General features: G+C 51.0%; 2 protein-coding genes and 2 long non-coding RNA genes across 7 annotated transcripts in view; 1 reads left to right on the top strand and 3 right to left on the bottom strand.

Annotated features, from left to right (window-relative positions):
* Positions 1 to 340: 340 nt before the first annotated feature.
* Positions 341 to 11,011, bottom strand: LOC308469413 (uncharacterized protein). 3 transcript variants are annotated; one of them, XM_080991836.1, is made up of 5 exons: positions 10,645 to 11,011; positions 9,976 to 10,049; positions 8,955 to 9,029; positions 1,248 to 5,770; positions 341 to 1,098 (listed from the first exon to the last, which is right to left on the bottom strand). In XM_080991836.1, exons 2-4 carry the CDS (start codon positions 10,007 to 10,009, stop codon positions 3,501 to 3,503), a joined length of 2,379 nt encoding a protein of 792 aa, XP_080847962.1. In that variant the 5' UTR covers positions 10,010 to 10,049; positions 10,645 to 11,011; the 3' UTR covers positions 341 to 1,098; positions 1,248 to 3,500. The 3 variants fall into 3 exon arrangements, with proteins under 3 accessions (XP_080847962.1, XP_080847963.1, XP_080847964.1); XM_080991837.1 differs by having other exon boundaries at positions 1,248 to 5,722; XM_080991838.1 differs by having other exon boundaries at positions 1,248 to 5,719.
* Positions 11,012 to 11,119: 108 nt separating this feature from the next.
* On the top strand, positions 11,120 to 20,935 carry LOC308469641 (uncharacterized protein). Of its 2 annotated transcripts, none has more exons than XM_080992389.1 (4): positions 11,120 to 11,501; positions 14,088 to 14,217; positions 15,699 to 15,803; positions 17,875 to 20,935. In XM_080992389.1, the coding sequence occupies exons 2-4, from the start codon at positions 14,127 to 14,129 to the stop codon at positions 19,386 to 19,388; spliced, it is 1,710 nt and encodes a 569-aa protein (XP_080848515.1). In that variant the 5' UTR covers positions 11,120 to 11,501; positions 14,088 to 14,126; the 3' UTR covers positions 19,389 to 20,935. The 2 variants fall into 2 exon arrangements, with proteins under 2 accessions (XP_080848515.1, XP_080848514.1); XM_080992388.1 differs by having other exon boundaries at positions 17,872 to 20,935.
* The window catches only part of LOC308470230, a 32,085-nt gene continuing 25,734 nt past the window's right edge, over positions 20,891 to 27,241 (bottom strand). Inside the window, exon 2 of the long non-coding RNA XR_013982283.1 lies at positions 20,891 to 21,769. This is a non-coding gene — a long non-coding RNA (uncharacterized lncRNA). The remainder of the gene's footprint in view (positions 21,770 to 27,241) is intronic.
* On the bottom strand, positions 23,886 to 26,209 carry LOC308470298. Its single transcript, XR_013982351.1, has 2 exons — positions 26,061 to 26,209; positions 23,886 to 25,208 (listed from the first exon to the last, which is right to left on the bottom strand). It is a non-coding gene; the product is annotated as an uncharacterized lncRNA (long non-coding RNA).

The raw sequence follows: 27,241 nt of genomic DNA, 5'->3' as shown, positions 1-27,241 counted from the left end.
GAGGAGGTTAAGGGGTGATATGATAGCCATGTTCAAATATATAAAAGGATGTCACATAGAGGAGGGAGAAAGGTTGTTTTCTGCTGCTCCAGAGAAGCGGACACGGAGCAATGGATCCAAACTACAAGAAAGAAGATTCCACCTAAACATTAGGAAGAACTTCCTGACAGTAAGAGCTGTTCGACAGTGGAATTTGCTGCCAAGGAGTGTGGTGGAGTCTCCTTCTTTGGAGGTCTTTAAGCAGAGGCTTGACAACCATATGTCAGGAGTGCTCTGATGGTGTTTCCTGCTTGGCAGGGGGTTGGACTCGATGGCCCTTGTGGTCTCTTCCAACCCTGATTCTATGATTCTATGAGAGACAGGTGCTTTGTGGAATACACACCACACAAACAAACAAGCAAACAAAAAGCACCCTCTCAACATTTTAAAAAGCACCATAAAGTACAACATTTTTTGAAAAAACTTTGATTGCACAAGATATAAAGTTGCTTAGTAAAAGAGAGCTTTTGGTGTGTGTGTGGGGGGGTCACTATTTTGGACTTTTTGCAAAAAGTGATGGGGGGAGGGAAATGCACTGTAAAGTGTGGGCTGACACTTGCTTTGACACGACATCATCTAACCTCACCACAAACAAACCAGAGTGGATGCTTATTAAATCGCCGCCATCCAAATACTCAATAAACAGGTCACATGGAAGTGACGTTAAAAACAGACTACAGTGGATCTACCATTGTCAATGGCTGCGTCCCAACCTAAGACTTTTCCCCTCATAAAATCACGAGCTGAACCAGGACGTGGCCCCACTTCATATAATTCTCCCACAAGTATTTGATGTCCAAATAGCTCTTGACAGAGGATTCCTCCCCTATTCAGTTATTTATGGAGGTTTATCAAATGTAGGAATGTAGGAATCTCATATTATTGATCTGTCTAACCCAGAAGTACCTAGTCCAGGGGTCTGCAACCTTTAAGACATAAAGAGCCACTTGGACCCGTTTCCGAAGAAAAAAAACCTGGGAGCCGCAAAACTCGTCATTATAAAAATAACTTTTTTGTCACTTTTTTATTATTTCTTTGTTTGACCCCTCAGAATTACTCCTCCTCATAGAAATAAACGTTAAATTAACAAGTTACCTTTTTTTTGTGTGTGTGTTCTTCACTCCCCTTCAAAACAGTGACCAGCGTACATGCCCCTTACAATGTAGTGGGCGGGCGGGAAGGTGACGTCGGGACGGTGCGTGACTAACACATGCACCGCCCCCATGCGACATCACAGCCAGTACAGCGCCCGCCACAGTGGGGAGTGTCGGGGCGCACAATGCGCCTCCTCCCCTCGCTAGTATCCGCCCCGGAGCCGCGGCAAAGGTGTAAAAGAGCCACATGCGGCTCCGGAGCCTCGGGTTGCAGACCCCTGGCCTAGTCTGACTGGCAATGGCTTTCTGGGGTCTCTGGCAGAGGGACTTTCCCCACTCCCTTGCTTCCTGACCCTTTTAAAAATAAGAGTTGCCAGGAATTTGAACCCAGTACCTTTTGGCATGCAAAGCAGGCCTCCTGCCACTGAGGTAGAGTCTCTCCTCAGGTATAAAGTGCCCTCAAAGGTAGTCTGCCTCTCAGTATCAGCTGCTGGGCATCACAGGTGAGGAGAGGGCTATTGCACCCATGCCATGCTTGTGAGGATGCCATAGGCATCTGGTTGGCCACTGCGAGAAAAGGACTAGATAGGCCTTTGGCCCGATGCCGCAGGACTCTTCTTAAATTCTTATAATCCAGACCCTGAGCCTGACCTTGGCTCCAAAGAGTTTACAAGCTAGAAAGCAGCGAGGGCACAGGAGATAAGAGGAAATGGGGCGAATACAACATCTACAAAAAGCCACTGGCACAGCAACATAATGACATGCATGCAGGACTGATCCAGAGGTCACATTTTCCAGCATCACCAAGTAACTAGAACAGCAGATACATCAGAACAAAAATGGGCAAAACCTTCGAGCGTATTAATCAAATGAAAGCAAGAGATTGGCAGGAGTGTGTTGTTGGTGTCTGGTACTAGAATCTCTCTCTACGTATGTTATGTGTGTGTGTGGACTCAGGCCTTGAATACCTGAAAGACCACCTCCTTCCTGACAGATCCCCTCAGGTGTTAAGTTTGACCGAGGAAGCCCTCTCGGCTGTTCCACCACCCTCTGAGGCTTAGGGCGGGTGGGCCACATCTTATGTGGCAGCCCCTAAGTTGTGGAACTCGCAGCCCACTGAGATGCACCCGCAAACTTCCCTATACAGCTTCCGGTGAATGCCTGACACATCTGGCTTCTGACACCTGAGGTGTATATTTTAAGAAAACACCTTAGACCTGCAATTGTGAAGTTGTTTTAAACTGATTTTAATATCATGGTTTAATTAATTGATATTGTTGTAATCTGGCTATTATTGGGGCAATTTTGGAAAACTATTAAAAAAAACTTATTTGTATAATAATAATAATAATATTGTGGTTTAATTGTTGTAACCCACCCTGGGACCTTAGGGTGAAGGGCAGGGGGGAAGAAGAAGAAGAAGAAGAAGAAGAAGAAGAAGAAGAAGAAGAAGAAGAAGAAGGAGGAGGAGGAGGAAGAGGAGGAGGAGGAGGAGGAGGAGGGATGTGCATGGGCACATATTTATATGGGTGGGTGATTGGGTGCATGTAGGGCTTTTTTTCAGCCGCATCTCGCTAGAACTCAATTCCAGGACCTCTCAGGTCGGCGCCATTGCCATTCTAAGAGAAAAAGGGAGGCGTTCATGGTGAGTTCTGACACCTCTTTTTCTAGAAAAAATAGCACTGGGTGAGTGAATTTATGGGTTTGTATATATGGCATAAAATGGATAAAGCCTGGAAAATACATAGAGATTTGCGATGCAAATGAGAAAAACAAGTTCTGGACAGGAAGAGGCACAAGAGTGGGTAACTCATAAGCATGAACACAACAAGAGTAGCGAAACAAAACAGAGGGAAACAAAATGGAGGGAAACAAAATGGAGGGCGATTGGGGGGGACAGGATTGCAAAGGAGTAAGAAACAAAGGAATTGGAATGTCTCCTGCCAAGGAAGAACCTGGCTGAGAAGATGAGGCGGCTGGGACAGGGCACTGAGCAGAAAGCGAAGGAACAGAATATGGCCGATTTCTGAGGCAAACACATGAAGCCCTGCTGTGGAGCATTAAGAAAAGCCCTGCTGGATTGGACCAAAAGCCCACCTAGTACACCATCCTGTTCCCCACAGAGGATAACCAGGTGTTTCTAAGAAGCCCCCAAGCAGGGCAGGAAGGCAACAGGGAGGATGTTATGGGGCCTGATCAGAGGGAACAGAGAGCAACTGTGTCACCAAGGAAAAGAGAGTCTCAGTTCCTCAGGAAAAGGGGGGATAACAGAGTGAGGAGAGCAGCCTTCCCCATCCTGCTGGACTACGACTCCCATCATCCCCTGACCACTGGTCATGCTGGCTCTGGGGCTGGAAGGAGGAGAAGCTAGTTGATCAGAGATGAGGCCTGGGCCCCTGAAGGGGCAGGAGAAGGGAAGGAGGGGTGCGGGAAGCTTCGGGAGGGAAAGGACAGGACCCAGGGCAGGTCCAAAGAAGGGATTGGGAGGGACGATGGAGAAGCAGGGAAGGCAGGCAGGGCGGGCAGGGGGCCAGGCGAAGCGAAGGAGGCTGAGAAGGCCGAGGCGGGCAGGGGAGCGGCAGGTTTGGCAGCGCTGGCGGCCAGCAGCGTGGTGTGGGCCGTCCCGGTACTGCCGGCTGAGGCCTTGCCGTTGCTGTGGGTGCGCTGGTGCCGGTTGAGGTGGGAGCTGCGGCTGAAGCACTTGCCGCAGACGCCACACTTGTAGGGCTTCTCCCCAGTGTGGGTGCGCTGGTGGATGGTGAGCTCGGAGCGCTGGATGAAGGCCTTGCCGCACTCCCCGCAGGCGTAGGGCTTCTCGCCCAAGTGGATGCGCTGGTGCTTGATGAGATTGGAGCTGACGCTGAAGCACTTGCCGCAGGCGTCACAGCGGTACGGCTTCTCGCCGGTGTGCATGCGCCGGTGCTTCGTGAGGTCGGACTTCTGAATGAAGCCCTTGCCGCAGTCGGCGCACTTGTAGGGCTTCTCGCCCAGGTGCGTGCGCTGGTGCTTCAGCAGGTTGGAGCGGACGCCGAAGCTCTTCCCGCATTCGGCGCACTTGTACGGCTTCTCCCCGGTGTGCATGCGCCGGTGCTTGGCCAGAGCCGAGTTCTGGGCAAAGCACTTGCCGCAGTCCAGGCAGGAGTAGGGCTTCTCGCCCGTCTGCGTCCCTTGGTGCCGCACGCCCTCCCCACCGCCCCTCCCGCACTCGCTGCAGGCCGGGCGCCGCCACAGGAAGCTCTTGCCGCAGTCGCTGCACTTGCAGGCCAGCAGGGCCCCTCGCCGGCGCTGCCGCCGCCCCCCAGCGAACCCACACTCGGCACAGCGGCATGGCGGGCGCTCGGCGCTCCTGTGCACCCGCTGGTGCCGCTCCAAGTGGGAGCTCTGGGAGAAGCCCTTCCCACAGTCCTCGCAGCGGTAGGGCTTGTCGCCGGCGTGGATGCGCCGGTGCCGGTCCAGGTGGGAGCTCCAGGCGAAGCTCTTGCCGCAGTCGCCGCAGGCGTACGGCTTGGCCGAGTCGTCCGGGTGCCGCGTCCGCCGGTGCTGCAGCAGGGCGCCGTTCAGACCAAAGCTCTTGCCGCAGTCCTGGCAGACATAGGGCTTCTCTGCGGCATGGTGAGCGCGGCGGTGCTTGGACAGGGCCGCGTTCTTGTTGAAGCCTTTGCCGCAGTCATCACACCGATAGGGTTTGGCGCTGGCTTTGCTGGCCGGTGCCACGGCCGCAGCCAAACAACAGCTGCATGACGAGGCCTTCTGGAGCCCACCGAAATGCGTCCGCCGGTGGCGCTCCAGGTGGGAGCTCCAGGCGAAAGCGCGCCCGCAGTCCTCGCAGACATACGGCTTCTCTCCGGTGTGGATGCGGCGGTGGCGCTCCAGGTGAGAGTTCCAGTTGAAGCCCTTGCCGCACTCCTGGCACTTGTAGGGCTTCTCTTCGAGGTGCTGCTTCTGGTGTTTGATGAGGTGGGCCGGGAGCCCGAAGCTCTTGCCGCACACATTGCACTCGCAGGGCCGGGCTGGACCGGGCCCGCTCCGCTTGCCGGCGTGGGTGCGCTGATGCTGGATGAAGGCCGAGCCGACGCTGAAGCTCTTGCCGCACTCGGCGCAGCGGTAGGGCTTGGTGCTGGTGTGGCGGCGCTGGTGGGTCGCCAGGGTGGAGTGCAGCCGGAAACCCTTGCCGCATTCGCCACACTTGTAGGGCTTCTCCAGGCCGGCGGCGCCGTGCAGCCGGGAGCGCTTGCCGAAGCCGAAGCCCTTGCCGCAGCTGTGGCACCGACCGGTGTGGCCCAGCAGCCCGTGGTGGTGGTTGCGTGAGGAGAACTTCTTGAAAGCACGGTGGACGCTCGACTTGGCCTGTCTCTTCCCCAGGGGCTTCCTCGGCCGCTCATCCAAGGCCGCCTGGTCTGGGCCTTCCTCGCTGGCTTTCAGCTCAGTCTCAAGAGGCTCTTTGGTGTTCTCCGGCAGGAGATCCTTTTGGGCCTCCACCTTCTCCACGGCAACATCCCCTCTGCCCTCTCCTTCTCCGTCCTGCGGTGCCTCCTCCTCTTCCTCTTCTTCAATCCCGTTCTCATTCTCACTCACCATCCCATCATCTGCTGGAACAACGAGAGAATCCAGTAACTGCTGAGGTCTGGGAAAGGAAACTTGGGAGAAGGGAATTGAAAAGGCCGTCATGGGTGAGCCACAACTCATCGCTCCCCCCGGCAGACCCCTGCCCTCCTCCTCCCCCAACCGCCTCCTGAACAGAAGAGAGGCAGACCAAATCTCCATCTGGCCCACCACCCCACACTGGGCAAGAAGATGCCTCCAGGAAGCCCCCAAGCAGGGGAGCAGGCCTCCCCTGCTGTTACCCCACCAGCAGATGGCATTCAGTTCCATGAAGAAGGGGTGGAGGATCTTGTTCCAGCCGTTCATGGGCAACCTTCAGGGGCCACTTGCCAGTGCTGGGTGGGGCCAGAGTAAAAAATGGGAGGAGCAAGTAATGTCAAGTTTGCCTTTGTTTAGTAAGCTAGTTCTACACCCACCCACCCACCCACCATTCATGCAAGCAAGAGGCAGAGTTCAACACAAGGCTAAACTCAAGGAGAGAGCGAAGAGATGAGTGTGGTCTGGGGAGAGCCCAGAGGGCCAGGCAGAGATGTTGGCCCCCCCCCCCACATTTGGCCCTTAAGCCAGAGGTTCCCCAATGTTTCTCATACGGCTATCATTGATTAATTGATTGATTTGCATTTCTATGCTGCTTTTCATTCAGATGAGTGAGTCCCAAAGCAGCTTACAAAAAATCAATAACAATAACAGAATACAGCATCCTCACAATTACAGCATAAATCATACAAAACAATTAAAGCAATTGAAGTCAGATGAGCAAAGCAGCAACTAAAAAAATAAGCTAAACCTCACCATTGCAGCAAAAGTCACACTATGTGATTATAAATGCCGTATTGATTTGTTAATCTATAAAACCATGCTTAAGTATTCCTCTGCTATGCTGTGCTGAGCTAACCATTCCCCATTTTTTGTGTTCTGTTGTGAGTCTGCCGCTGACATCAATGGAGGCTCCACAACAGACACGAGCCCAGCAGATCATCTCCTCTGTGTGCTCCCAGAGCAAGTTGGTGGATATCTGGAAGCAATTAAAGAGGAACTGCAAAGAAAGAGTAATTGCCTAGCAACCATAAAATCTGTATCCGATTTCCTTCCCCTCTACCCCTTCACCTTGCTTCTCCCTGTGCAATTCCTGGGGAGGGGGGACCTCAATTTTTTTGGGGCCCTTGCTGCCAGACGGCCATTGAAGGGAAGGTTTTTTTGCTTGGAATCCTTTTCCCTTAAGACCTCTGTTGCTCTTCCTTGCTTCCTGTCTCTCTTTTCAGCAGACCCTGATTTGGCTGTGGAGCAATTCGGAAGGTATCTAGGGCTCACAGACTGCTCATATGCCCCCACCCCGAACAGGCGCACTGAGCCTATCATCTGCATTAACAGCCTCGGCCCAGTATACCTGAAAGAGCGTCTCCACCCCCATCGTTCTGCCAGACGCTGAGGTCCAGCGCTGAGGGCCTTCTGGCAGTTCCCTCATTGCGAGAAGCAAAGCTACAGGGAACCAGGCAGAGGGCCTTCTTGGTAGTGGCGCCCGCTATGTGGAACGCCCTCCAATCAGATGTCAAAGAGATAAACAACTACCTGACATTTAGAAGACATCTGAAGGCAGCCCTGTTCAGGGACGTTTTTAATGTGTGACATTTTAATGTATTTTTAAATCTTTGTTGGAAGCCGCCCGGAGAGGCTGGGGAAACCCAGCCAGATGGGCGGGGTACAAATAATAAATTATTATTATTATTATTATTATTATTATTATTATTATTAACAGCAGGCCCCATAGAAAACCCCTCAGCAGCAATAGATTCCAAGGAAGGTTTGACATTTCCTTCAGAATCGCTTGCCTCAGGCCCCTGCACAAGTCATTTTGCTGCCCGAGGTGAAGAAAAAATGGGGTTCCCCTCGGCCCCTCCCATTTCCACCTATAGGAACGAGACAAATTTGCCCACACCTGAGGCAACAGACAACTCACGCATAGGGCACACCTAGCCCTATCCTCCAATACTTGGCTGTGGCTTCCTGTCCCCCGGAACCTGCAACCTGGGGTGGCCGTCTCACTCTGCCTAATGATAGGGCCGGTCCTGTCTGATCTTCTCACTGAAAAACTCCTGGGTCCATGATGGCTATGCTCTGCCTCTTGTGATCATGTCCTAAATGCTACTCTTCCCACAGACATCTGGCTGGCTGCTGAGAGAACAGCGTGCTGGGCTAGATGGGCCATTGGTCTGATCCAGAAGGCTCTGAGTTTCTTGATGAAGTTTGAAAACTACCACAGCTCTACAAATAAGCATCATGCCATGAGAAGCACAAAAAAGTAGAACAGATACCATTGGTCTATCCTGATCAGTGATACCCTTCACCAAGGATGGGAAGCCAGTGCTGCTCCAGATTTTGTTGAGACCTGGTCAGCATGACCAATGGTCAGGGGCTGTTGGGAGGCCAGCAGGATCTGGAGGGAAACCAGCTCCCCGCATCCCTACCTTTAGTGAAGAAGATCAGTATCACCATAGGTGAAGGTAAAGGGACCCCTGACCATCAGGTCCAGTCGTGACCGACTCTGGGGTTGCGGCACTCATCTCGTTCTATAGGCCGAGCGAGCCGATGTAGAGCTTCTGGGTCATGTAGCCAGCATGACTAAGCCGCTTCTAGAGAACCAGAGCAGCGTAAGGAAAAGCCATTTACCTTCCCACCAGAGAGGTACCTATTTATCTACTTGCACTTTGACGTGCTTTTGAACTGCTAGGTTGGCAGGAGCAGGGACCGAGCAACGGGAGCTCACCCCGTTGCGGGGATTCGAACCACTGACCTTCTGATCGGCAAGTCCTAGGCTCAGTGGTTTAACCCACAGCGCCACCTGTGTCCCCACAGTGAGATACCACCCTACAAATATACACAACAAGTTGTGACTGTCAAGATATGCGAGATGCACAGTTCCATACCGCACATTACACTGGAATCACAAGTCGCTCAGGAAGCCATGGTCACCTTATCACGCCAAGGCACCCTCAGGATACCCATTCATAAATTCTGCTGTATCCTGCTTCTGCGGTCAAGAGGAACACGGATGCAAGCTCTGCATCAGGGAAGGGGAATTTGGTTCCCTCCAGATGTTGGTGGACTACAATTCCCATCATCCCTGATCATTGGCCACAGTGGTTGGGTTGATGGGTGTTGGGAGTCCCAACACCAACCTGCTCCGCAGCCTCCATTTTCTTCTCCGGACACTTGACTTACCAGGTGCCAACCCTCTTCTTCTGTGAGACTCGGCAAACGCGGTGATCCGTGGCCAGCTGATTGCAATTTCCTCCGCTGTGCGGTCATGCCGGAAAGAGAGGGGGAGGATGCAATTGGAAAGGAAATTAGAGGCAGGGCTTTGGTTACCCAGTAATTCCCAACTGAGTCATTCCACCCCCTTTAGGATTCAGGAGCCTGCCACTTCCACCCTCTGGGCCACATTCACATTGGACATTTAAAGAACCATGACACTGTTTTAAACAGTCGTGGCTTCTTCCCCCAAATAATTATGGGAGCTGTAGTTTTTGTTAAGGGCGCTGAGGATTGTTAGAAGACCCTTGTCCATTTCACAAGAGGTACAGTTTTGGGAAGAGGTTTGAAAATGCTTTGCACTGGTATGAAATCTACTAACTGCAGCAACAACAAAAAAGGCCTTAACAGCTTCTAAATGGCATCTTACTGTTGAGCCATAGATGAAATGAATGGTTTGGCCCGGATGGCAACATTTTCAGAATCTGTGCAATGGCAGAACTGGAGGAAAAACAGGGGAGGAAAAGCGAAGTGGACTCCGTTTATAAGTAAGTTGGTTCCGATTCGTAGAATGCTTTTTGAAACGATGTCCCAAACGATGGAAATGTTAGGTATGATGAGACAGGTTACAAATCAGTTCCCAGCAGGGGTAGCCAACGTGGTGAACTCCAGAGGTTGCTGGACCACAAATCCCCACCATCCCTGGCCTTTGGGGAGTTATGGCTGGGGATTCAGGAAGTTGGAATAACAGAATCAGAACCGAAGGTATCCCAAGGTATCCCAAGGATCATCTGTAGTCCAACCCCCTGCAATACAGCTGTAGTCTAGCAACATCTGCAGGGTACCATGTTGGGTGCCCTTTGTTTAACAGGCGAGATACTGTGCCCACTATAAATGTGGACATGCCAATATTGAATGCATTGAATTGTTTGGGTGATCTACATGGGCTCAGTGCTTCCCTAGTCATAGGAGAGAGAGGAGGAGGCCTTACCCAGAGAGATCACATTCTCATAGTTCTCCTGCATGTTGTTGCTGGGATGCAGAAAAGCCCCTGCAGCATTTCACCTGGAGGACAAGAAGAAGGCACAGTCACCCATTTTTTTTGCAGGTGACGTTAACCCTTGTAAAAACAACACTCTCTGGTGCCCATTATCCTTCCACCCTAACAACCATGTCAGGGTGTCGCAACCAAACTCCCTTAAAATTGCACGCACTTCTCAGTGTCTTCAGATTGCCTTCATGCTTCCTTCTTCCACATGCACACCTCTTTAAGGAACTGGGGATCAGCGACTGTCATCCTTTTAATTCCGATCTAATAGAAGGGCAGCATCCAAAGAAATCAGGGTTGGGGAGCCTGTGGCTCTCTTCCAGGTGTTTCTGATCCCTTCCTTAATCCAACATCACGTCTCTGTGTCTGTATAGGATCACAGGCGCACAAGCTCATGGAAGGCTGCCTTGTGCAGAGCCACCCAGCTCAGCATCCCCGACACTGACTGGCAGCGTCTCTCCAGAGCTTTTCAGGCGGGGGGCACGATTCCCAGCCCTGCGCAGAGGTGCCGGGGATTGAACCCCGCGCCCTTCTGCACGCCAAACAGCTGCCCGACCACTGATCATAGAATGATGTGAACATATATATATATATATAGTCTGCCAGCCTTACCCACTTTACCGGGCGGTGTCTGTTTCTGCCGCAGCCGGATCCGCTTCTAATCGGAGACGCCCGACACCGGGCGCGCCGTCGACCCTGGGGGCCCGAAAGCGGAGCCCGATCCGGAGTCACTCCCTTCCCTACCCATCCTGACTGCGCTTCGGCTGGGTTCCCTCTGTGCCTCCTCTTCCTCCTTTAAGGGTTCAGGAGTGACAGTCTTTGCATTATTCTTATTCTTATTCTTGGCGAGGACTGGAGCAGGGTGGGTCTCACCCTGGTAGATTTCACCCCAGGATCTTCCAAGGCGCACAAACCCCACAATGAAATCGCGATCGGTTGCCGACCGGCTTGCTATTGCATGGACACAGGAAGGGGCTGGAGCAAGGCTGGGGGTGCTTGGGATCTGATGCTGGAGAGGCGGGGAGGGGGAGGCAGGAAGACTCCGGGGAGGAGGGGGAGGCGGCTGGAAGGAGGGGGGGGGCGGCGGATTGGAGAATCATAAAGAAAAGAGAGACAGGAGGAGGAGGTGGAGAAGAAGACCAGAAATCGTGGTGGGAAGGGGCTGCCTCCGTCCTTACAAGCGGCTCCCAAGCTGCACGCAGAAACCGAGCTGCCTCCATTGCAGATCGCCAGCTCTTTTTTGGGGGGGGGGGAGTCCCCCCTCCCTGTCACAAAAGGCTGGTGGGGTCCTCGCGCCGCCACGAAACGGCCTCTAATAAAGATCGCGAGCCACGCAGGGACTTTCTCATTGTTTGAACTGTTCGGATCGGCACCCCAGAACAGATTTATATTCAGCACCCCCGGCTCGGGATCTGCAGATCGTCTCCTTCTTCTACCCCCACCCCTCGCTCCTGAACCGGACTTATCAGGTAAATGCATTTTTTGCAGGCAACCCCCGGATGGGCTGGAAAGTGACCCCCCCGTTCGAAAAGACACCCATTATCTCCCCTGGGGTCGATGCATGGGGTGAGAGGGGGCAGTGGATCAGCGGTGGAATAAGTGGGAGGAGGTGGGGTGGGGTAGCTGGATCCAGAACCGCTCCTTTAAAAAAAATAACAATTGACACCTGATCCTGTTACGCTCGCGCAAGGGATGGATTCGGTTACCTGGTCGCCGAACGGAACAATGGACCAATCAGCCCCGGGGGCGGAAGGTGGTGGGCGATTCTGTTTTGTCTAAAAGTTTCCCAGGTGCTTTCGAAAGATGAGCGCAGACAAAACAAAATTGCCCTCAAGGCCGATCCTCTTTGCCTTGCTAGAGAGCTCCTTTGTGCAGTTTCCAGCTTTGCTGCTGCTGCCGCTGCCGCCGCACGCACTCCTTGGGTTGTAAAGTCTCCTCCTGAAAACCACAGGCTCGGGTAAAATTCCTATTCATCCTCAGATCTCCGCTTTAAAAAAAAAAAAATCGGAAGAAAGAAAACAATATTACAGTATTTGGAAATGGTATGCCAGTGTTTATTACAATCGCTTGGCTTGAGTGGCCTTAGGCACGTCAGCCTCAGTTTCTCCCTTTCTGTGAAATGGGAATAAGAAGGATGCGCCTCACGGATCTTACTGAGATGGGAAGGAGATGTTCTTAAGCCAGATCCATCATTGTGCAGTGGATAGAGGACCCCTTGAAATGGGACGTTTGAGGTTTGGCTTGAGGGAAATCCTGAGTTTGATGCCCATCTCATCCAAAATTGGGGGATTTGCAGGGGTTTTATGCATAGCAAAGTCTAATTGCAATTGGGCTGTGTATAGTAACACCAGATATCGCACATCTCCCATCCTTCCATGGTCCCAACTCTTGCTGCTGACGGCGTAGAAAGCTCTGTGCAGTGCAGCCACAAATGGATTGGGGATCTGCGGCTGCACTTTCCATCATCCCTGACCATTGGGCATGCTGGCTGGGGCTGATGGATCCAACAGCAACTTGTGGGTTGGGTTTCCAGTTTGGAACTGCAACTACAGAAGTTGTCAGATACAGTGGTACCTCAGGTTAAATACGCTTCAGGTTACATACGCTTCGGGTTACAGACTCCGCTAACCCAGACATAGTGTTTCAGGTTAAGAACTTTGCTTCAGGATAAGAACAGAAATTGTGCTCTGATGGCGCGGCGGCAGCAGGAGGCCCCATTAGCTAAAGTGGTGCTTCAGGTTAAGAACAGTTTCAGGTTAAGAATGGACCTCCGGAACGAATTAAGTACTTAACCCGAGGTACCACTGTACTTGGAAAGTCACAATAGGGGTGGGTGGGGGCCATTTCCCAGAGCTCTCTAGGAAGAGGATTGATTGATAAGCAGTCTGGGAATTTTAGCTCTGAGTGGGGGGAAAGGGCTCTCCTAATAACGCTCAGCACCCTTTAACAAACTACGGTTTCCAGGATCCCTTGGGGGAAGCTGTTTAAAGTGGCATTGTGGTGCTTTAAATGTATGCTGTAACCATGGTCCTTGTTTGCTTACGGTTGATGATCATAGAATCATAGAGTTGGAAGAGACCACAAGGGCCATCGAGTCCAACCCCCTGCCAAGCAGGAAACACCATCAGAGCACTCCTGACATATGGTTGTCAAGCCTCTGCTTAAAGACAGTCCCTTTTAAAAAAGTCAGGAAACTGGTTTCCAAAATGCAAGAGGATTTAAGGGCTGGTTAACAGAGACATGTGCATTCCCTTATTTCTCCATCACTTGGTTATCATGAATATAAAGATCTCCTGCTGTCTGTTCAAACTGACTGTGTTTGAGGTCATGCGAGGTGCCTTGGAAGTTCTGTGTATGATAATTTATTCACACAAGTCATCACAGGATGGCTATCCACAGATAACAAGTGATGAGTGCCCATGTGTGTGAATTGGCTCCTGACATCCTGGCAGCTGGACCAGTGCAAGGGGTGTCATAGATGCCTACCTCCAAAGTCAAGGATAGGGAATTTGGTTCCCTGCAGATGTTGTCGGACTCCAACTCCCATCATTCCTTTACCACTGGACTGGGGATGATGGGAGTCTAACAAAATCTAGAAGGCTGTAGGTAACCCATCACTGCCTTAAGATGTTTAACTTTTCTGCCATAGAGTCAGGATGGCTAAAGAGCAGTAGATTGTACTCAATACCTGATGCACTTTTAGGTAAAGTGAGGTATTCCACAATAACTATGTGTAGGTTAACAGTGGTATTTATTTTAGGAAAATTTAAAGCCCAAAGTCTGGTCCGGTGTTTGAACTCCAGATATAATTTACTCCCACAAATAATTATAGCGTTCTCTCTGTGACTCCCTTGAGACCAAATTACAAGGCGGTAGCTCAATATTGTGTGTGTGTGTTAAAAAAAGAGAGGCTAATTTGCAAACTGACATTAAACACTAGACTGATGTGATATCGCTACTCTGCTCTGGTTATTAGGCTCGAGCAAGCAGGAGAATACTAGCTTGGCAGGGGCTACACGTGTGTTTCATGGATGGAACGATTGTCTTGTTTTTAGGAGCCTGTGGCTTGCTAGTACCTGGATTGGCATCGGATCATGGAGGATGCGTGGCTAGTTGCAGATCCGAATCAGAAGCCCGTTTACAGGGAAACTCACCAGGAGACCTGTGACAGTCTGGTGGCACTGAGTAAGTATCTCCTTCAGAAGATCCCCAACTAAAACAGGCCATGTTGCAGAGCCCAGAAGCAATACAGTGGTACCTTGGGTTACAAACAGTCCTGCTTACGAATGCTTCGGGTTACGAACTCCACAAACCTGGAAGTAGGTGTCCCGGGTTGCAAACTTTGCCCAGGATACGAACGCAATCCGCTTCCGGGGCTGCAGGAGGCCTATGTAGGGAATGTGCGCCTCGGGTTAAGAACACTGGGTTAAGAACGGACTTCCGGAATGAATTAAGTTCGTAACCCGAGGTACCACTGTACTTTCTTTCTTTCTGCATGTTCTAAAGCAGGGGTCAGCAAACTTTTTCAGCAGGGAGCCTGCCCAAAGGTGAAAATGTGATAGAAGATAATGGTTTGGCTTCAGATTTAAGAAACGGTTATGCATCATCCAAACAAATGAAAACAGTGCACAGGAATGGGAGACCCAGGGCTCTCCAGATATTATTAGATGACAAATCCCACCATCCCTGATGATGCTCAGGGCTGACGAGAGTTGCTCCTTCCTGCTCCTCACCCCTGCAGCATTTTTATTCCTGTAAATCACACAAATTTGCGGTGGGTTAGCAAGTGGTTTATAGCTGTGCAGCTGCTGCTGTTTTGGTGTGAGGAAGAGGGTAGAACAAAGCAGCACAACACTCATGTTAGATGGGGGAGTTGTGTTTTGGTGATCACTTTGAAAAAAACCAATAATATATATTATAGCATGGTATTCTTCTTGTTTTTTGGCGATCACTCGTAGCTGAGTAAGATTGTCTTCCATAAATACGGTTTTAACAGTGAGTCCGTAAGTGACTGTGGAGGCCAATTCTGGACCCACACGTCCTTCCACAGTGGGGACATTGGTTTCTGGGCGGGAGTTGATCACGGTGTGGATTTGCCAAGCGTGCCTTCCTCCTAGCACGTTTCTCCCTTGCGTCCTGAGTTTGAGCATCTTTGATGAGTTTGGATTTGATATCCTGCTTTATCACTACCCTAAGGAGTTTCAAAGCGGCCAACATTCTCTTTTCCCTTCCTCCCCCACAACAAACACTCTGTGAGGTGAGTGGGGCTGAGAGACTTCAGAGAAGTGTGACTAGCCCAAGATCACCCAGCAGCTGCAGGTGGAGGAGCGGGGAAGCGAACCCGGTTCACCAGATTACAAGACTACCGCTCTTAACCACTACACCACACTTTGAAGCCCATGACACCTTTGGTAAAGGCTGTTCTCCAACTGGAGCGCTCACAGGCCACTGTTTCCCAATTGTTAGTGTTTATACTACATTTTAAAAAATTTGCCTTGAGACAGCCTTTAAACCTCTTTTGTTGACCACCAGCATTACGCTTTCCATTTTTAAGTTCGGAATAGAGTAGTTGGTATTATATGGTATTATGTGGTATTATAGCATGGTATTAAGCAAGGCGGAAGTATCATAGCTTTGATATAGCCTGTTTTTCCTTCTTTATGTAGGACCTGCAAGTCCCAAACCCAATGAGATTTTCCTGGTAGAAGAAGATGAGGAAACTTGTGTCCCGGCATCTATTAATAGGGAGAATGCCCGAAGAGCCACCTTAGGTGAGTAGTGCACTTTGAGTGGACCCCAATCTTTTTCTTTGACAGGGCCAACCGATTCTCTTCATCCGTAGTCTCCTGGAGGCAAGAAGTGTGAGAATATGGACCAGGTCAAACAATGGTACTGCAGAGACGAAGGCTGATTGATGGGTTTTCTTTTGCACCTGAGATCTAACTGGACACCTTACCTAGGGTAAAGGAGATATTTTTCTTTGGCAGGTTGGCGTTTGGCCCTCATTCTCTTTTGCCCTCTCCTGAAATATCTCACTTGGCTCATTTACTTGAGCCACTTAACGTTAGTGCCCTGTTGAGTTTTGGTTGTGCTGTTGTTGCCTTGCACCTGGAGAAAGGTGGCACCTCGTTATTGCTACTGTTATTTATTTAATTAGTTATTCCATTTATGGATCACATGATGATTAAAAACCCTGGTCCCAAGCTGTTATGTGGCTTTGTATACTAAAAGCAAAACCTTAAACTTGGACGGGCAACATTTTGGCAGCCAAATCAGCTCCTTCGGCAAAGGTGTCACAGAGAGGTGTAACAAAATAAAAAGATTCCTTCCAGTAGCACCTTAGAGACCAACTAAGTTTGTTATTGGTATGAGCTTTTGTGTATCTGAAGAAGTGTGCATGCACACAAAAGCTCATACCAATAACAAACTTAGTTGGTCTCTAAGCTGCTACTGGAAGGAATTTTTTAATTTTGTTTCAGCTATGGCAGACCAACATGGCTACCAACCTATATCTGAAACACAGAGGTGTGTTAGCAGCCTGGCTGACACATTCTGCACTAGCTGCCGGTGGCGGAACAACTCTAAGGGCAGCCCCACGTAGAGCCCATTGCAGTAGTCCAGTCTTGAGGTTACCCATGCTACTGTGGCTAAGGCTTGCCCATAACTGCCGCACCACACAAAGCTGGTAAAAGGCACTCCTAGCTGCTGAGGTCGCTTGGGAAACCAGCAATAGCGATGGATTCAGGAGCATTCCTTTTTACAATGTGCCTGTTCCTTCAACCTTGTTTCTGAATCGTTTAAGATTTTGGTTATCACATTTATCAATACATAGGAAAGTCTGGGGCAGGGGATCAAGTTGCATAGTCGCCTGGCTCCCTAAAAGTCCAAAATCGGCAGTCATGAGGTCCAGAAGCCTCGGCCCTGTATACCTGTATCTCTGCCCCCATCCTTCAGCCCACCTCCAAGGGCCTTCTGGCGGTTCCCTCACTATGAGAAGTGAAGCTACAGGGAACCAGGCACAGGGCCTTCTCGGCAGTGGCGCCGGCCCTGTGGAAAGCCCTCGCATCAGATGTCAAGGAGATAAACAACTACAGTCCAACCTTGGTTCCTGAACGGCTTAGTTGCCGAACGAATCGGCTCCTGAACGCCGCAAACCTGGAAGTAAGTGTTCCAGTTTGTGAACGTTTTCCGGAAACCAAACATGCGACGCAGTTTCCATGGCTTCCAGTTGAGTGCAGGAAGCTCCTGCACTCAATCGGAAGCTGCGCCTTGGTTTTTGAATGGTTTCGGGAGTCGAACAGACTCCCAGAACGGATTAAGTTCAAGAACCAAGTGGTACCTTGAGTTACAAACACCTCAGGTTACAAACGCTTCAGGTTACTCCGCTAACCTAGAAGAGTACCTGAAGTTGAGAACTTTGCCCCAGGATGAGAACGGAAACCGTGTGCCGGCAGCGCAGCGGCAGTAAGAGGCCGCACTAGTGAAAGCACGCCTCTAGTTAAGAACAGTTTCAGGTTAAGAATGGACCTCCAGAACGAATTAAGTTCGTAACTAGAGGTACCACTGCACACAACTTTTAGAAGACACCCGAAGGCAGCCCTGTATAGGGAAGCTTTTGATGTTATTGTGTTTCTGTATATGCTAGAAGCTGCCCAGCGTGGCTAAGGGAAAATAATAATAATAATAATAATAATAATAATAATAATAATAATAACCACCACCTGAAAGCTGAGTTTTGAAGGAATCCTAACAAGGCTTATATTTTCCTCGAGCTTTGCCTGCTCCATCAATGTTCCGACTGTCCTAAGGGAGATTTCTTTTTCTCTGCGTCTTTCCCAGCAGTCGAGGGACTGGGCAGTGAAGAGGAGGAGGAGAGCGACGAGGAAGATGCCCAGCAGCACGACAGCCCTGCGGTGGTGCAGCTGGACGCCGGGAACTGCCAGAGCCTGCACTGGAGGGTGGTGCAGCAAGTGGGCGGCGGCAAGGTCCTGGCGCGGGAGGGGCCTCCCCTCATGGTCCTGCAGAAGGGCTACGAGTGCGAGGACTGCGGCAAGGTGTTCAGCTGCAGCTCGCACTACAGCAAGCACCGGCGCACGCATACGGGCGAGCGCCCCTTCCGCTGCGGCGACTGCGGCAAGAGCTTCAACGTCAGCTCCAACCTCTACCGGCACCAGCGGGCGCACGCCAGCGCCAAGCCGGCGGCCCCCGCCCCCTCCCTGATGCCCAGCCGCGGGCTGCCCTACCAGTGCGCCGAGTGCGGGCGCTGCTTCCGGCGCAACACGGAGCTGGTGACCCACCAGCGCCTGCACACCGGGCGCCTGCCCTTCCAGTGCGGCGACTGCGGCAAGAGCTTCTCGTGGAGCTCCCACTTCGCCCGCCACCTGCGCATCCACACCGGCGAGAAGCCCTACCCCTGCGACGAGTGCGGCAAGCGCTTCAGCCGCAGCTCGCACCTCTACCGGCACCAGCGCACACATGGCACCAGCGCGGCGGCCAGCGTCACCCGCGCCTACATCTGCACCTACTGCGGGCGCAGCTTCAGCACCACGCTGCACTTTGACCAGCACCAGCGCACGCACCGCGGGCGCAAGCCCTACAAGTGCACCCTGTGCGGCAAGGCCTTTGCCGACGGGCTGGCTCTGGTGAAGCACCAGCGCCTGCACCTGATGGGCGGGGACCAGAGCCACCAGTGCGCCGAGTGCGGGCAGAGCTTCGGCGGGCGCTCGCAGCTGGCCCGACACCGCCGGCTGCACGGCACCGCCGAACAGCCCTACGGCTGCGGGGAGTGCGGGCAGAGCTTTGGCACGCGGGGCCAGCTGGCTCAGCACCGCCGGCTGCACCTGTCGGCTGATAAGCCCTACCGCTGCGGCGAGTGCGGGCTGAGCTTCACCTGGAGCTCCCACTGGGAGAGGCACCGGCGCATCCACACGGGCGAGAGGCCCTACTCCTGCACGGACTGCGGCAAGCGCTTCGGGCGCACCTCCCACCTCTACCGACACCAGCGCACCCACGCCGGCGGGCAGCCCCACGTCTGCCCGGACTGCGGCAAGAGCTTCAACAGCACCTTGCACTTCCAGAGGCACCAACACGCCCACCACCTCGAACCGGACGGCAGCCCGCTCCCTGGCCGGGACTGCGGGGACTGCGGGAAGCCCTGTGCCGCCTCCGCCGCCTCCTCTCTGCTCAAGAACCAACACGCGCATGCGGGCGAGAGGCCGTACTCCTGCCCCCAGTGCGGGCGCCGCTTCCGCGACACAGAACATCTCTACCGCCACCTCCGCAGCCATGCCCACCGGGCAGGGGAGACTGTCCTCATGCCGGCTTCTACACAGCACAAGGAGCTTGTTCCATGCTAAGGCGCTGAAGCCGGTTCGCCCGGCTGCGAGAGCGCTAGGCTTTGTGCTGGGGGGTCGGACAGAGGCCCTGCCCTTGGCCGGCAGACGTTCAGTGCTTCCCAGGTGTCGTTTCCCTAGGTGTAAAGGCCCTGTCCATTGGTAGGGGTGGGTGCACTTTGCGTTCTGGAGGTACGAAGGTAGTAAAATGGGGCGGTATCCCGTTCTCTCATTCAGTTAGCAGGAGGGTTTGTGCACCGTTCTCCTTTTCCCTGCCACTGTGCACCCCTTCCCAGGTCAGCGGGGTGGGGTACAAATAATAAATTGATTATTATTATCCTTCCCAAATTTCTCCGGAGAGTTGGGAGACCCCCTAAAGTAACTTTAGTGGGGTGAGAAAAGAGGAAGAGAACATTACTTTGCACAAGCGAAAATCCTTGCGTTGATGGAGCAATCGCGTAGTGCTACTTTGGAATCAACCCGTGGCGTCCCTACTGGACCGATTCGGGTCAGCATAAGCATAAGTGGAGTTTCAGGTCCCACTGATCTTTACATCAGGCGCACTCTCTGCCTGCAAAAATGTTCTGTCCAATCCAGAAGCTGCCTCTGCACCCACCCGACCTTGCCCAGTGCTCTCCTTTGAGTTCAAGGTGGCTGCCGTTGGCTCCTCAGTTCCTGAGGGTAAGCTGTGTGATTTGTGCTTCACGCTGTCCTTGCGGAAGAGGAAAGGGCCGCTGGAGATGGTCTGGGCGCATCTGCACGCCAGGCCAAAGTTGCAGTCGCAGCAGCACGAAAGAAAGGAAGGCAGTTTTTCACCAGAACAAATCGTGGAAATCACACATGGCTTGCAAAGCCGATTCTGCGACTGCACAATATTCAGGTTTTTTTATTTCCAAGAGTGTCTGTGGTGAGGATTTGGAGAAGGGTTGGACCAGGCCTAGCCAAAGTAGGAAGAGGAGGGTGGCAGCCAGCACCACAGGAAGTCACGTAGGACACAGATGGCCTTCCAGGTGATGTTGGACTCCAACTCCCATCATCCCTCACTGCTGGAATGGGAATTGGTGTCCCACAACATCCGGAAGACCTCAATAGGAAAATCACAAGAGTCCCATTTCTGTGGTACAAAAGGCTTTAAACCAGGCTTCCTCAGGCCCTCCAGATGTTTTCAGACTGCAATTCCCATCATCCCTGACCACTGGTCCTGCTAGCTAGGGATCATGGGAGTTGTAGGCCAAAAACATCTGGAGGGCCGAGTTTGAGGAAACCTGCTTTAAACTGTGACAGACACATACACCAGATGTTGTTGGACTCCCATCTCCCATCATCCCCAGCCAGCATTGCCAATGGTCAGGGTTGATGGGAATTGTAGTCCATCTCTGAAGGGCCACAGGTTAGCTACTCTGGATATGCAGCCCTGCCCAAGTCATATTTTGCCTCCAATGGGCCTGGCCTAAGTTATTTTGCTTCCTGAGGGTGGAAAACACAAATGGCACTCCCCCCAGTTCAGTTGTCAATATGGTGTTGTCACCAGTGCTAGTCCCACTCAGAGTAAACCCACTTGAGTTACCGACTGTCATGTGGACGTTCCATTTACAAGAGCAGTGTCAAGGCAGGATTGGGGCCAGGTCTCTAGGACTCCGCTCAGCAGAATGAGGAAGAGTTCCCTCAGCCACGGCAGGGTTGGTTGGAGCAAGTGAAATGATACATGGGACCATCAAAAGAGGGGCTCACATAAGTTCATGAAGTGCAGAGTATAAAATTATTTGACGGTGCCGCTGCAGAGGAGCCCTGTGGAAAGGGCAAGATGGCTGCCCTGTTCCTACCAGTGTTCCTATGCCATCAAGTTCCAGATTCAAGGGGTGGGGAAGGGAGACCAACCCTCCCAGAATCAGAATTATTGTGCAGAGTAAGCAACACACCACAGGTTTCCTTAACTTAACACGACGGTCTATGCCTCCATTTGTGTTTAGGTTCACACTAGCAATTTCTCTAACCTGAAAATTGCCCCTTTCACGTTTTGATCCATGGGTGTATTTTACCTAGAAAATGAAGCGAGTTGCAAAGCAGTTTCCCAGCAAGGTGACTTTGGAAACTGAAGTTTTGTGGAGGTGCTGACCTCTTGTCCCCTTGCAGAATGCCAAGGTCTGTTGAGGAAGCTGTGCTTGTTCACCCGTTTTAAGTTTGTAGTACAGTGGTACCTCGGGTTACAGACGCTTCAGGTTACAGACTCCACTAACCCAGAAATAATACGTCAGGTTAAGAACTTTGCTTCAGGATGAGAACAGAAATCGCGCAGCGGCAGTGAGAGGCCCCATTAGCTAAAGTGGTACCTCAGGTTAAGAACAGTTTCAGGTTAAGAACGGACCTCCAGAACGATTAAGTTCTTAACCCGAGGTACCGCTGTACTGACGCGTCTCCTGTTAAAAAGGCATAACCAAAAATCTCCCCCCACCACCAGAGTGGTGTGGTACAATCCATTCTACCGCCTCATTCTAATTTTGCTTTCCAGCATGGATAGACTCCGTTCTATTCCATGGCCATTCCAGGCAAACCTGATTTGAGCTGTCATTGCCAACATTTCATAAGTTTTTGTGCTTGGTTCCAAGACAGCTCTGCCTAATGGCATTAAAATATAGCAACCATAGACATTTAGGACTGGTTTATACAATCAGCAGAACACGGTAGAATGTTCTCCTGGACTTTTAACACTTCAGGCTCCAAGTAAGAGGTTCCATGTCTTTATTCATGTCTATCATGAATAAAAATCCCTGCGCCATGAAAACTAGCAGATCAGGGGAATGACTAGGCTAAACTCTCTTCCCTGACATGCTAGCTTTCTATATGCACAAATGTGGATTCCACCCTTCAAATAAGTACAGTCTAGCTTTACCTTTTGCAGAATGTATCATTAGCCTAGCTTCCTGCTCTCCAGGATCTTTCTAAGCCATTACCAATATTCCAATTACCAATTACCATTGCAGGGGATTGGACTAGATGATGATAATAATAATAATAATAATAATAATATTTTTTTATTTATATCCCGCCCTCCCCAGCCGAAGCCGGGCTCAGAGCGACTAACAACAATAAAGGTAACACAGCATTCTAAAATCAATTCATTCTAAATCAATTCAAAATCAAATTAATGGCAATCATTCTGAAGGCAACCCTGTTTAGGGAAGTTTTTAATATTTAATGCTGTATTGTTTTTAACACTCGATTGGGAGCCGCCCAGAGTGGCTGGGGAAAGCAGATGGGCAGGGTATAAATAATAAATTATTATTATTATTATTATTATTATTATTATTATTATTATTATTACCATTGGGCTAGAGTTCTATGAGGATTACCAAAGGGGGGGGGGGCCTTCCAACTCTACCATTTATGATTCTACGGATCCTTTGAAGTGGAAATGCTAGTAATCAACCTTCTAGAGCCCTAGACAAAGGGCTATACAGCGGTACCTCAGGTTAAGTACTTAATTCGTTCCGGAGGTCCATTCTTAACCTGAAACTGTTCTTAACCTGAAGCACCACTTTAGCTAATGGGGCCTCACACTGCTGCTGCGCCACCGGAACACGATTTCTGTTCTCATCCTGAAGCAAAGTTCTTAACCTGAGGCAATATTTCTGGGTTAGCGGAGTCTGTAACCTGAAGCATATGTAACCTGAAGCATATGTAACCCAAGGTACCACTGTATTTTGTTGCAACAGTTAAGTCAAATCTCCAACTTTTATTTCAATGGACTTTGGATTGGGCTGTGAGGGAGGTAATAGATTAGGTGGGTAGATTAGATAAAGAAGTAGATCAGAGCGATGTTGTAGCGAGGGATCGGATATTATGTGGAGCTGAGCAATTCCCGTATAAAACAGTCCGACTGGAGCAGACTGCTCTGTACCCCTTTGTAAGACGCCACCATGCCCCTTTATAAAGAGGCTGGTGGAAACAGGTTGGCAGTTCTGTCACTCTTTGTGCCATGGGAAACAGCAGGAATAACAAGGCAGGAAAAAGTCTTACCTGCAAAACCACCTTGATAGTTTTCTGCATAGGATGACCTGAGGCAGACAGACAGACAGACAGACAGACAGACAGACACACACACACACACCCCTCTCACAAAAAGACCTTGGACTGCCTTGAATCTCACTTGGGGGGGTGCGTTTCGTTCCTTGCGTCAGCACAATGATTTCATACTGGATGTTGTTAAGAACCTGTTTTCGGTATCCTGGGGAATATCTACGCCCCGCGGCCCCAATTTCTTCCTGCGTTGTACCACTTCCCACACCTCTTGTTGTAACGTTACTACCTGTATACACCAAACTGACCTCATTTGACCGGAATGCCGTCTGCTATCAGAGGTTTTTCCTGGGGGAAAGAAACCCCAGCCAAGGTCTCAAAGAGTTGATTTTTAGGCGTGTTAAGATTATACATGGTGCCCGAGTAAGGAAGCAAAAGGCCAGTTTTCAATACTTGATTTCATCTTTTAAGGTTGCAACAGGCCAGAAAAACAAGCCAGCCTGGTTCGCTCCTGTTCCTTTAATGAAGGCTTAGTAATCAGAACAGATGAACATGGGAGTCAGATCATTGGTCCATCTAGTTTAGTATTGTCTGCACTGACTGGCAGCAGCTGTCCAGGTGTTTCAGGCCGGGGTCTCCCAGCCGTACCTGGAGGTGCCAGGGATCGAAACTGGAATCTGCCAAACAGACGCTCAGCCACTGAGCTTTGGCCCTTTCCTGCGAAACCAGCCACATGAAGCTGTTCATGGCATTGAGTTACAGCATTGCCACCGCCTGATCATAGAGTTCGAGGGGACCTCAGAGGTCATCCAGTCCAACCCCCTGCTAATGCGGGAAATCCACTTCTGCAGCATCGCTGGTATCCTAACCACTGCAGGTCAAGCAGCTGCTTAAGGGACAATAAAAGGGGCTTGCATCGAAAGCTGGTGCAAAAGTGTTCATAATTCCCATCCTTTTTACTTCCAAGGAGAAAGCCCAGCACACTAAAGGGAGATCTAAACCTGTCATGTCTGCTATTCCAAAGAAGGGACAACCTTGCATACTTGAGCACTGGAGAAAGGCCATTCAATGTCCTGTACCTGCCTTCCTTAACTGGGACTTTGGAGTTGTGCACTGTGATTTCCTGTCCCTTTACTGTTTTGCTCTCAAGGCCAAATGTTGAAGGGAGCACTTAGCAGTTGCTTAGCAACCGCAGGCCATAATGCCTCCTCAGTCACTTCCAGCTGGACCAGGAAGTGGTCCAGGAGCATCTCTTCCAAGTCCTTCCTTCTTCCCACGATGCCCCTACAGTCAGGTGAAGGTGTGTGGGGAGTCCCCTACAGCCAGCTTTGCAGTGTCTCCCAATAACCCCGTCCATCATCTTGAAGAGATGGAACAGCCTTTCAAAAGATGTTAGTAATTAGAACAGCTTTTCCCCCCAGGAGGAGGGCACACCTTGCGTGTAGTGGTCGCTCACAGACGGCAGCAACTCTCAGCAAACTGATTGTTGTTGTTGTTTAGTCGTTTAGTCGTGTCCGACTCTTCGTGACCCCATGGACCAGAGCACGCCAGGCACTCCTGTCTTCCACTTCCTCCCGCAGTTTGGTCAAACTCATGCTGGTAGCTTCGACAACACTGTCCAACCAAGCAAACTGATTAGATGAAACCAAGTGTGGGTTTAGAGAGAATTTGGTGGTAGGCTGTCCTGACCTTTTGTGCGTTTCTGATCCAGCCGTGTCTGAAGTGAGCAGGAACTTGTACGTACGTATTGTGAATAAAATAGACTAGGGGAATAAAAGTGAATAAATCTTGATCTATGTTCAGAGCTGTTTTTCTCCCCAGTTTTCTCTGGAAATAAGAAGGATGGGCGATGTCATGGTTAAGTCCTTTTTATGTTGAAAGAGCCAGCCAGTGGCCCACCTGGGCCAGCATCCTGTTCTCAAAGTGGCCTACCAGATGCCTATGGGAAACCCGCAAGCAGGATCCGAGCGCAAGAGTCCTCTCCCCTCCTGCCACTTCCAGCAACTGGCCTTCAGAAACATTAGTGCCTTCAACCATGTAGGCAGAGCAGGGCCATCAAGGTGCTATGCAGGGCTAATGGGTGCTTGTCAAGAGGGATTGACAGTTAAACCACTCTGGAAATTGTAGCTCTGTGAGGGGGATAGGGGTCTCCTAACAACTCCCAGCACCCTTAATAATAATAATAATATTTTTTATTTATACCCGGCCAGAGCTGGGCTCAGGGCGGCTAACACCAGTAAAATTACAATAAAAATAAAGGTAAAGGTACCCCTGACCGTTAGGTCCAGTCGTGGACGACTCTGGGATTGCGGCACTCATCTCGTTCTATAGGCCGAGGGAGCCGGTGTACAGCTTCCGGGTCATGTGGCCAGCATGACTAAGCCACTTCTGGCAAACCAGAGCAGCACACGGAAACACCGCTTACCTTCCCGCCAGAGCGGTACCTATTTATCTACTTGCACTTTGATGTGCTTTCGAACTGCTGGGTTGGCAGGAGCAGGGACCGAGCAACGGGAGCTCAGCCTGTCGCGGGGATTTGAACCGCCAGCGTGGTGTAGTGGTTAAGAGCGATAGACTCGTAATCTGGGTAACCGGGTTCGCCTCTCTGCTCCTCTACATGCAGCTGCTGGGTGACCTTGGGCCAGTCACACTTCTCTGAAGTCTCTCAGCCTCTCTCACCTCACAGAGTGTTTGTTGTGGGGAGGAAGGGAAAGGAGAATGTTAGCTGCTTTGAGACTCCTTCGGCTACTGATAAAGCGGGATATCAAATCCAAACTCCTCCTCCTCTTCTTCTTCTTCTTCTTCTGATTGGCAAGCCCAAGGCTCAGTGGTTTAGACCACAGCGCCACCCACGTCCTGAAAAAGAACACCACATGGGGTTTAAAATAAAATAAAAACAATTTAAAATACAGGTTATAATGCAATTTAAAATGCAGCCTCATTTTAAAAGTAGCCCATGGATCAAAACTGTAAGGGGAGGGAAAACATAAGGGTCAGACTGAGTCCAAACCAAAGGCAGAACAGCTCCATCTTGCAGGCCTTGCGGAAAGATGTTAAATCCCGCAGGGCCCCGGTCTCTTGTGACAGAGCGTTCCACCAAGTTGGGGCCAGTACTGAAAAGGCCCTGGCCCTAGTCGCAACCAATCTAGCCACTTTGCGACTTGGGATCTCCAAAGTGTTGTCATTTGTGGACCTTAAGGTCCTCCGTGGGGCGTACCAGGAGAGGCGGTCCCGTAGGTACGTGGGTCCTTAACAAACTACAGTTTCCAAGATTATTTGGGGAGAAGCCACGACGGTTGAAGCAGTATATTGGCGCTTTAAACATGTGGCTCATCATAGCACATGCAACCGAACCCCTGCATTATCACTGAGGCTCTTCTAAAAAATTCATATTGATTGATCCTGAAGTACCTTCTGAGACCTACCAGGAATAAAGGGAAAGGTAAAGGAACACCTGGCAATTCAGTCCAGTCACGAAAGACTCTGGGGTTGCGGCGCTCATCTTGCTTTAAAGGCTGAGGGAGCCGGCGTTTGTCTGCTTCCGCAGACAGTTTTTCCGGGTCATGAGGTTGCCCCATGTTGTTGTTGTTTAGTGGTTTAGTCATGTCCGACTCTTCGTGAGCCCCTGGACCAGAGCACACCAGGCACTCCTGTCTTCCACTGCCTCCGGCACTTTGGTGAAACTCATGCTGGTAGCTTCGAGGACGCTGTCCAGCCATCTCGTCCTCTGTCATCCCCTTCTCCTTGTGCCCTCCATCTTTCCCAACATCAGGGTTTTTCCAGGGAGTCTTCTCTTCTCATGAGGTGGCCAAGGTATTGGAGCCTCAGCTTCAGGATCTGTCCTTCCAGTGAGCACTCAG

Source organism: Podarcis pityusensis (genome assembly GCF_964106645.2).
Source record: "Podarcis pityusensis genome assembly, chromosome: 2".
NCBI classification, from domain to species: Eukaryota; Metazoa; Chordata; class Lepidosauria; order Squamata; family Lacertidae; genus Podarcis; species Podarcis pityusensis.
The sequence above is the reverse complement of the archived record's forward strand: the minus strand, read 5'-3'. Positions and strand labels throughout refer to the sequence as shown.

Excerpts from the sequence above, each read along its gene's own strand:
- LOC308469413 (XM_080991836.1), bottom strand. The coding sequence starts at position 10,009 with ATGCAGGAGAACTATGAGAATGTGATCTCTCTGG. Across the intron at positions 9,030-9,975 it reads TGAGAATGTGATCTCTCTGG|CGGAGGAAATTGCAATCAGC; the intron begins GTAAGGCCTCCT and ends ATGACCGCACAG. Across the intron at positions 5,771-8,954 it reads AAGAAGAGGGTTGGCACCTG|TTTCCTTTCCCAGACCTCAG; the intron begins GTAAGTCAAGTG and ends CCTTCTCCCAAG.
- LOC308469641 (XM_080992388.1), top strand. The coding sequence starts at position 14,127 with ATGGAGGATGCGTGGCTAGTTGCAGATCCGAATCAGAAGCCCGTTTAC. Across the intron at positions 14,218-15,698 it reads TGACAGTCTGGTGGCACTGA|GACCTGCAAGTCCCAAACCC; the intron begins GTAAGTATCTCC and ends TTCTTTATGTAG. Across the intron at positions 15,804-17,871 it reads TGCCCGAAGAGCCACCTTAG|CAGTCGAGGGACTGGGCAGT; the intron begins GTGAGTAGTGCA and ends CGTCTTTCCCAG.